This window comes from Egretta garzetta, unplaced genomic scaffold, assembly GCF_000687185.1.
Source record: "Egretta garzetta isolate BGI_Z169 unplaced genomic scaffold, ASM68718v1 scaffold14, whole genome shotgun sequence".
In the NCBI taxonomy this organism is placed as follows: domain Eukaryota; kingdom Metazoa; phylum Chordata; class Aves; order Pelecaniformes; family Ardeidae; genus Egretta; species Egretta garzetta.
Window position 1 is genome coordinate 1,411,037 of NW_009259588.1, and position 10,363 is coordinate 1,421,399.

Consider the following 10,363-nt stretch of genomic DNA (forward strand, 5'->3'; position numbering starts at 1 on the left):
CTGTGGTACATTGCTCTTATTAACAAACATCCCATAACACAGGACATAACCCTAACGTAGGAAAACACATAAGGGTATCTTTCTGCAATGTCAGTATTTTGGTTATCACTGCTCTGGCTTTCACACAGCCAGCTCAGCCTCACCAGCAGAGCATTGGGAAGGTGGTGCAGTTCTAAGCAATCAGATGAGGTTACAAGCATCATCTGAGAGGCAGCGCCCTTTGCCCCTACCCTCTCTACCTTCTGGCAGCTGCATTTTGCCAATGGCATGATTAACTCTGAATGGCAACGAAGCTGTAAGGAGCAATGCAAGTGAAAAAGCAAACTCCTGCAACAGATTAAGCAGCAGTGGAGGCAGCAACTGAGAGGAAATAGCAGCCAGGGAACTGCCTCCCTTTAGAGCTCACCAGGATACCCAGCACAAGCCAACTACACAAGGAATCTCCCTTTTGTATTGTCTTCTGTAGAATGATAAAATTTAAAATGGTTTTACTATTTTACCAAGAATAATCTGGTTTAGCCGAGTTTGCTGCAAGTAAAATACACTGTATTTCTAGTGAATAAGCAACAAGTTGTTGCTATTCTGCAACTTGATCTATTTCGAGAGTTACTCAGACTGTTTTGTGATATTAATCTATTTTAGGGACTACTGCAGAGATGGCGTACTCCACCACTGAACCTTCCTCAAACACTGTTGTGAAATGACATTGAATTGCTGAGCCAGATTCTAACATATTTGTATTTAACTAAACCTAAAAGGGAAAAAAATCCAAGCAACTTTTAATCGAATGTCCAAAATGGGAAGTGATGCAACTCAGAACATCATCAAGTAAAATTCTTGCTGAAAACCCACAAAAATTTAGGACTCTTAGACATGGCTTATTGGCTAGTCATTCACATTCTGGAACATATTAACTTTTATCCTCATATATCATTGTAATAGGGAATGAATTTAACATTGTAGTAATTTTAAAGCTATGAATAAATTCTTGGGCTTAGTGAAATCAATGGAAGAGTTTGCCACTGACTGTAAAATATACAGTAAAACCAGAAATTTACCCAGTGAGAATTCTATCTCAATACCAAAGAGCCATTCTCCCTCGCTTGTTTCGTATATTGCTATACAACAATTATTTTGTTTAGAACCAAATTGTATATTGTTGCACATACTTTGCCTTGCAGTAGGACTGTAAACAGAAAGTGGTCCCAGGTGAAGCAGAAACATTGAATAAACACCCATGTGCCAAGTAGCACAGTACCATAATGCAGCACAGACAATCTCTTCAGTTCAGTACTTGAGCAGCAGTTGGGTGGGCAACTCAGGTGCCCATACGAAGTTACATGTAGCCAGAAAAGACCTAGCACATGACTCTGTGTACCAATTACATAATATGTTTAAATTGTTGCCTTCAGAACAAATTAGAAGTTAGGGCACAGGTTATTCTGGGACTTCTAACTTGTGAATTGATAGCAGGCCACATCATGGAACAACTTATTCTCTAGCCCAGGGATGTAACAGCAAAGTAGATAAGCAAGTGATGATCTAATATTTTCCAGATGCCAAAGAAAATACATTAGGATCAAGTTTGCTCTAAGGCTACAGACATCATGTGCATGCAAACCCAATAGTAGCTGTATTCGAGATACAACAGTACTATGAAACACTAAGTTGTACAAAAAATTAACTCCACTACCTTAAACTGACCACTGTCAGTTACTGGTTTTTTGTTTGTGGGCTTCCCCCACCCCCTTTGATCTCTTGTGCCCCAGTTTTCCATTTGTGGTATTACCATTTTGTTACTTTTGGAGAGAAAAACGTAAAGAGGAAGAGTATAAAAAAAATATACAGTGCTATTTGAGAAGCACAGGTAATGTGGATAAAAATGCCCTACAAAGTCTCTGAAAAAAAGTAATTGCAAAAGTTGTAGAACGTGCTGTAAATAAAATATAGGACTGTACAAATAAACCTGGTACAACATACTAGTTTGCCTTAAGTGAATTCTATCCACATATGCACTCAGAGAAGTCAATCAAGAACTTCAGTCTTACTGTTTTCTTACTGCTTTAATATAGTGGTATAAATCTAGTATTCTTCCAGTTCTCTATATATGAAAGAAAACTGAAAACCTCCATTCCTTTACATGGAACTATACTTTCTCCATAGTAGTAATTTGAGGATGAAATCCCCACTTTCACACTTCTGTTATTTCAGAGTTAATGGTAATAATAGTAGGTAGATATTCTTTCTGTTTCAGAGTGAAGGACACAGAACTTTGGCTTTTGGTTTGCCAAAACACTGCTGACTGTTTCTGAGCATCAACATTCCTATGTTCTAGTCCTGGTTTTGGAAGAGCAAGGGTAGCTCCTCTGCTGCTCAGCCCTTTCTTTCCAAACTTTTCAGGAAAGATGTCTTTTGTCCTCCTCCTTACCTAACATTGTTCCATCTGTCTCACCAAGACACTCTAATCTTTGGGACGGGCCACTTTATTTTCCATCTTTTGCTACTTTCCTTCCTTTGCTCAGAAGTGAGAGCACATGCAGAAAAAAATCACCAATACTACATTACATGTATTCCCTCATGGCCTGATCCCAACAATTCTCCAAGTACACCTGGAGAGGGATTCTCATACTTCAAGGGAAGCTGGTGGTTAAGCACTTTCTTGGACACAAACTCTTGATATAGGGGACAAAGTAAGTTTGGGGACTAATACCTGTAGGTGACAGCTTTCCCAATTTTATTCTGTACAAAGAGGAGTTTTTAGGAGGATTAAGCAGAGCAGACCGTACTCCAATAAAAAGTGTTACATAAACCCTTTTCTTCTTATCAATCCTTGAAATTTGCCATTATGAGCCACGTAACAAGTTTTCAAGGTTCTGCTTTTATCCTAGGCCCCATAGGCACACAGCCATAGAGAGCCATTCTTCCCAAATAGACTATGAACATCAAATTATCAATTTAATAAGAAAAATATGCAAACATGCAAGTGAAGTTACTGGCCCTTGCATAGCAGTGTTGCAATGCATTTCCAAGGCCCTTCTGAAGCTCTTGAGGTAACAGCAAGTTCTTGTGTTATCTGACACGGGATTTCATGGGGTGTATTCCTCCCTTGGTCTATACCAACACACAAGAGCTACTGATGTTAACATAAGTACTCATGAACAGAAATGCAAGTTGGATTCACGAATGCCAGACTTTGAGGTGGAACAGATAAGAATGGCTTACTAATGCAAATACCTACTACTAATGGACAACCAAATTTAAGGATGCTCAAAAAAGTGTGTTAAGCCAGGAGAATCATGTATTTTGACTACTGAAAATGCTATGCTGAACAGGTAAATTGTTGAAGTGGTATCAATTTCTGGGAACACATGAATCTGCTCCAGCCACTCTATTTCATTCCAAATAAAGAAGTGGATGGGGGCTGTCCTTTTTTAGGAAATATTTCTCAACGATTATCCTCATAAAATTGGGGAGACAGAAGGAGAACCATAGAGAAGCCTTTTAAATGTAGAGAAATAAATTTGGTCACAGAACACTAGGAAGAGAAGTTTTGTGGGAAGGGAGAGAGAGAGAGGTGATGTGATTTTGCCTTAGTTTACCAGAATAGAAATATTTTTTAATTACTTCCAGGCTCAACAGTGAGGCCATTTTCAAATAACCAGGGGCAACACACACACACACAAAAAGAAAAACAATACCAGTTGTTACATTTCATTTGTTTAAAAAAACCCCAAACAAACATTTACAAAATCAGGAAAGCACCAACCACAAGACATGTCGTATTTAGCTTTCAGGCTAGTTAAGAATTAGGGGGAAAAACAATATTATGATTTTGATGAACACTGAATGGTTACTATGAAGTTTTATTTCTGATGTTAAAACATAACAGCAGATGTAGAATTCTATAATGTAAGGCAAAAAAAAAATAAGTGTTTTGAATGCTGCTTGTAAGGATTAGCAATATAAAAACTATTTGTGTACTAATCTGGAGCACACTAGGCAGATTACATGCTGTAGCTCCTTTACAGAGGCTACTGATTTCTCAGGAGTTCTATTTAAAATAATTTCATCTTGTTTTGATGCGTTACTGTGTACATTCTGAGTGTGTGTATATATATTGCACAGTCCAAGTAATTTTAATGTTTCAGTCTTAGTACACAAAATACATTCCCTTGAATTTATTTCTGTCTCCCTCCAAGTACATTGTGTTTTTTAACTTTATCACCAAAATCTGTTGCCACTGATGGAAACAAGTCACATTTGCAGAAGGGCTCTGCTAATAATCTTGCTTTCTGTGAAAACCAAAACTACAAAAGCAATTCTAAATTTAGATAACGAAAAATTATTCTCTACTTTAAAAAGGTAAGAATGAGAACACTGCAGATTGCCAGACAAAATAAATAAATAATCTTAGTTTGTTAATTTCCCTCTTGGTTAATTAACACCTATAAATGACCTTTAGCATTGACAAGTCCAACTTCATCCAGAAAGCCAAGGTTTAAGAATATCTACCCAAATAGGATTGATTACTGATTACAGCATTGTGAGGAGCACAATTCAATCTGATTTTTTTTTTTTTTTTAAGGCTGGAACTGCATTCCCTAGTAAGCTGATGTGACTGCCAATGAGGTAAAATGCAGAGAGTCATTACACTATAATAATGTTGATGTTACCATTTCTACATTTATCTAAAGCACAGAACATATATCATTTTAGACTGAAATTCAACCTTATCAGAAATAATTTTTCTTTATATTGTTTGGAATTAAAAACATGTTGAATTGATCCATTAAGAAAATTCTCTTCTATCTTCGTGTTTTTCAGACCGTATCTGCATCCTTAGGCAATGAAAATGTTTATAATTGTAATAAAACGAAGTGTTGACTTTAAGTTAAGAAAATTGTTGCCTGAATGACTAAATACTTCAAACACAATAAATCCTTCTGAGTTTAACATACAGATAAACCTGCTTGAACAGGTACATATATTTCACAGTTTTTCATACGTAAGCTTGCTTAAACTTATTTCAGTTTTAGTCTTCTGCTCAGTATTTATAGAGCAGACCTGCACCTCAATTTTAATATTGGTTTAGTCAAAAAGCATCTACCCTTAAGCAGGAAAACTAAAAATTTGCCATTAGAAAAAACACAGTTTATAGTAACAAAGTACAGCAGTAACATCACACTCCAGCAAGAAATACAACTGAAGCATCCTTCTGTATTTCAATGAAGAAATGATAAAATAATCAAGCCCATGTATTTCTTGCTGATTTCTGGACACAATTTTCAGTTTGGCCATGTAAACTGAGAATCATAGATCTTTGTCTGCTTTCTCTCAAAGCCGGAATACACAAGCATCACTGAACTATATTCCCAACAAAAGCATATCAACACACTTTACAGGAAAATATCTAGAATCTTATTTTTATTTGTTTTCAAAGAGCAGCAGAGAAAGACGATCTGCCATTTAAAACCAGTTCCAAATCGTATTTGGAACAATTCTTCTCCAATGCAGAAGAGGGGGCAGACTTATTTCCTCTCAAGTTTGCAGCAGTATCACAACTAATCAATTTAAATTTTGTTTCAGCAATATTTAGGTGCAATTTTTTATTTTTGAAATGTTTGAATCTTTAATCTCTCAATTGTAATATATTTTCTGATCTCTAAGACTGTCTTTGCCCTTCTTTTGGCTCCTAAGGCTACATACCCTATCCAACATGTAATCGTTATTGTCAAGCTTGAGAAAACACAGGAAGATTTCCCATCTCAAATACAGAGAGGAAGAATGCACTGACTACTGCTTGTCTACCTGCTGCAAGGTTAACTAGCACAGAGTATCCTCTACAGACAGTGTCATATTGTACAGAAGTATGCAAACCAATCTCACTCCACAGTAGAAAATACAGAGACAGTAAGATGCTAACTCCACAGAAAGGTAGAGTTAAAAACTACATATTAAAAAAATATTGACAACTTTAGGTTTTGTGGGGGTTTTTTTGTTTTGTTTTTTTTGTTTTTGTTTTGTTTTTTGTTTTTTTACACACTGAAGTACTGCATTTTATCACTTACTCATCTGTGACAACCTTAGGTGTTTTTCTGTTGTCAGTTCCCAAATCCATTCTTACTGGTCATGTTACTTATTGACTACTGCTTTAAACAGGGATGTTCAGTCCACAGAGAGAAAAACCCCACACCAATATTACGGAGCAATTGGTACACACAAGCCTCATTTACACATTTACAGAATAATTTGAAAGACAGCTGATGCAGCATTGATGCAGCAGACGTATAAAATAGGCTCTAGAGAAGGTCTTCACCTGCTCAGACCTGCTCAGTGTAAGATTAATTTTTAAATTTTTGAAATATTATAAATAGCAACTACCAAGGCAGAGACATTTAAATCAGGTAATTTTACATATACTTTATTAAGCCTCATTCTTCACATTTAGTAGATTTCTATCAGCTAAGTATGGTACAAAGAACTAAGCACCTCCAAGGAACAAATGAATATACATATTTAGAATGCGAAACGTCTTAATAGGTCAATGACTCCTTGAAAGACCTTTGGACAACTAATGAGTACAATACTGTCATACAAGCATCACCTGTTTTATCAGTGGCAGATAAAATGCTATTCAAAAGCATGACTTCTAATTACAATAGAATAGACTTTCAATTGGAAGGGATCTACAACAATGATTGAGTCCAACTGCCTGACCACTTCAGGGCTGGCCAAAAGGTAAAGCATGTGAATCAGGGCGTTGTCCAAATGCCTCTTCAACATTGAGCGGCATGGGGCATCGACTGCCTCTCGAGTAAGCCTGTTCCAGGGTCTGAGCACCCTCTCAGTAAAAAATGCTTCCTAATGTCCAGTCTAGAGCCCCCTGAATTGTTCCTAACCTAATTACTTTAGATAGTGTTTATATACTGATAATGCAATATATGACACATAATATTATTAGGATTTGGCTCTGTTAGTTTGTATATGTGCATGTGTGTGCACGTGTACACGTAGTATTTTGCTTCTTAGTGCTTCATGAAAATAAGTTTATTTAGGTTCCCACTGTAGATGAAAGAATATTTGTTAGCAGCTGTAACATTAAGGTACTTTGCAAGCAAAGGTGGTACATGTATTGTCATAATGGTACAAACTATGCTGTAGCTTATCAACAGGATGCTGGATCTTTTTCGTAGGTTTATCTGCTACTTAATCTTTTGCTGATGAAAATTTGGAGCAAGTATTTTAATATTAATAGTAATTTCAAAAACATCAGGGGAATTTAAACACAAATACTTTTACTCTTTATCATAGTTTTCTGTGTGAAATATTCATGGAAAAAATGTTAAGGAACATTTACTAAAAATCTATACACCTCCAGAATCTGTTGAATCTGGGTAAAAAGTGTGCTACATTTATGCATACTCTCCCATCAATTTACTATATTAAATAATTTCATTTTAAACACCTGTGAGAATTATTTATTAATCAGAAGTTGCTCAGAGTTCTTAGAGGAAGATTCTGTTACTAAAGGACTCATTTTTGTATTAGAAGGAATAGAAAATAACCATGCACCATAAACATTCTGGTTCCATTTTACTCTATTATTTTAAAACATATGTTACAAAGGTTGAAATAATAAAAGGCCATCTTAAATCCACTTAATGGTACATATCACCTGTCTCTGTCAATGAGACATTTAAAAGCATCTCTTTATTAGAAACACAAATCAATACACTCAGGGGACTGCAATAACTGCTTCAAGCAATTTGTATTATTTCATTCTTGATGTTTCTACTCAGGGCAACTTACTATGAATGGCGTGAAAATGGCAACCTGTCACAATTGATTTTTTTCTAAACCTCATGCAAGAATTTTTTCTTTTCTTATTATAATTAAGTATCTTCTTACTAAACACAGGTCTAGGTTGTAAGATACAGCCTACAACTGAAGTTCCATTTCTTTGTAATTGAGGGCCCTCCCCAACTCACATTAGAAACATTACCAATGAAATGAAGAGCTATTTGGCTTGTTTTGAACCGAAAGAACCTTGTACAGAGGGAAGCACTCAGACTTCTGGTATCTTTTCAACAGACGAATCTCTTGACAATTTTTTCATTGCTTTCAAAAATCCCTGGTACTGACTGGAACCTCAGTTACCTTGCTCTACTTCCTCTGTAAATCTGAATAAATTTTAGTAGTCTGCTATAAACATTCCTTAAAACTACTACATAGATTTGGCCAAATACTTGACAGTAAAATAATCTGAGAAACGTGAAGTGAGAATTATATTTAGCTGTGAGATAGAAGCATAAAAGTCTGAAGATGCACATTTATACTTCAAAGACAAATGTTGCCATCAGTACCTGTAACACTCCTAGCTAAAAAAGTACTAATTCTACTGCCAAAACAAGACTGAGGCAGAATTCACTTCTCATACCAAAGTTCAAGTTAGCCCAGCACACACAAAATACATCAGAGTAAGAGCCTGTAGATTTTTGGGTTTAGGTACATCTAGTTTTAAGTTTTATGAAAACAAAAGTAGGAAATTCCACAGTAAGGCTAACTTACTTTATTTTTTGGATTAGATGTGTTCATTACACTTCGAGTTTCCTTGCCTGTGTAAATGACAACACCAATGACAGTTCCTGAAAAACAAATAAACAAAAAATAAAACAGAAGTCTCAAGTAGTTAGGAGAAAATTTGTCTGAATTAAAACATGTAGAATTTACAGTCTCTCCAACAAATCAACTCTATGAAAAGCCCGAACATTTATGCAATGTACATAGTTTTGTGAATGTTGTTTTTCAGAATTGACTATGATGGATCACTGTAACTTCTTTAATTAACATCCATGAAAACAATAACATGCTTTCCTTCTTTTTAATGGAAACAAAACTTTCAGTGTTAACTGGTTAAAAACTTCTATTTTAATTGTCTCCAACTGTTTTCAGAAGTTAAAACAGCAAAAATAACTGCCCTTTGCAAGGAATACAAAAATGAGTACAATGCTGCTGAATGCATCATACACAAATTGCATGCTAGCTGTCATCTATAACGATGTAAAATCTAGTTCACCCAATGAATTATTTTGAAAGAATCCCATACAAAAATAGTCTCCTGTTCATTAACTTATAAAAATGATTTCCCAGTTCCAATTATCTTTTAGTCAATTTTTAGAGGATGGTATAGGAAAACTTAGCTTCAGAATCACTAAATGAGTTTTTACGTAACTGATATAGTCATTGATCCATAAATTTTTAATTCAATAAAAATTCAGGTTTTTATTAATATGCCACTATCACACTTCCTAGCACAAAACAAACCCCTCATTTCTATTACTTTTTCAAGTGATCCAAAATAGCTTTATGGCAGTACAACCAATAATATGGTCATTTTTTTTGTCTTTATGCTATAAAGAAATTATTAACATAACTTGTCAGAAACACCCTGCCCAGAAAACTTTAAAAACTGTAGAAGTATTAAACATTTGTCTGACATCAAGTAACTTAATTTGTCTTTGGCAATCAGGACCACATGCAAGATCTGCTCTCACTACTCTTGCAGCATAAGAGGTCAAAAAAATTGAAGGAGTACACAAAGAAGAGATGACAGTTAAAGGTGTTGGCATTAAAGAAAGGAAGCTTAATTTACTGAAAAATGAGAATGCAAGTGAAAACTTTGAATCCACATACAAAACCGTGATTATACACTACATCTTCTGGACAATTAAAAACTAAAAGTTATTCTAGTATTTTCCTCTCGATACTAAAGCTTTTTCTTAAGACTTCCCTTGACATAACATTTTCCCCAAAGCTAGTTTGCCTCTGCTGACAGTTCCACACACAAATCTTCACATTAATATATAGCTAACATGCCCCCAACACACCCCAAAATTCCTCCTGACTTTTGTAAAAGAATAGTCATTGATCAATAATTTCTGAACTCTTCCTACTGGTCTGTCTCAGTGATCCTCTGAGCTGACCTCTGTCCAATGGTCAGAACACACTGGATGATGACCTGTAGGGAATCCCCCCCTGCACACCCTAACAATCTCTGCCTTTGCAGCTCCTTAGTTCAGTAAGAGCCGGGGAGGACTTCTCCCTTCTAGCTGGCACCTTTCCACAGTTTCACCTGGATAGGCTGCTGCAGCTCAGGAAAACAGTTGTCCTACTTGTCTCACATTTTGCTCCTTGAAAAGTTGGTTTTAAAGGTGGAAGTCATATAAAATCCATTTTGACTACTGAATTTTGATCATAATTTTGGCTACATCTGATTGAGCTGCTGCTTTTACTGAGGCACCGATCTTTGATTTAAAACTTTTGGGGATGTTAGTTACTAGCACAGTATCTCTGGTAAGTCTAG

The 10,363-nt window shown here is 35.7% G+C and overlaps 1 protein-coding gene across 6 annotated transcripts in view; it reads right to left on the bottom strand.

The window, feature by feature from the left end:
• ATP9B (ATPase phospholipid transporting 9B (putative)) overlaps positions 1–10,363 on the bottom strand; it is a 171,337-nt gene that overhangs the window by 66,827 nt on the left and 94,147 nt on the right. For all 6 annotated transcript variants that reach the window (XM_035893429.1, XM_035893430.1, XM_035893431.1 and 3 more), the window contains one exon: positions 8,569–8,645. In XM_035893429.1, coding sequence (XP_035749322.1) covers positions 8,569–8,645 — 77 coding nt within the window. The remainder of the gene's footprint in view (positions 1–8,568; positions 8,646–10,363) is intronic.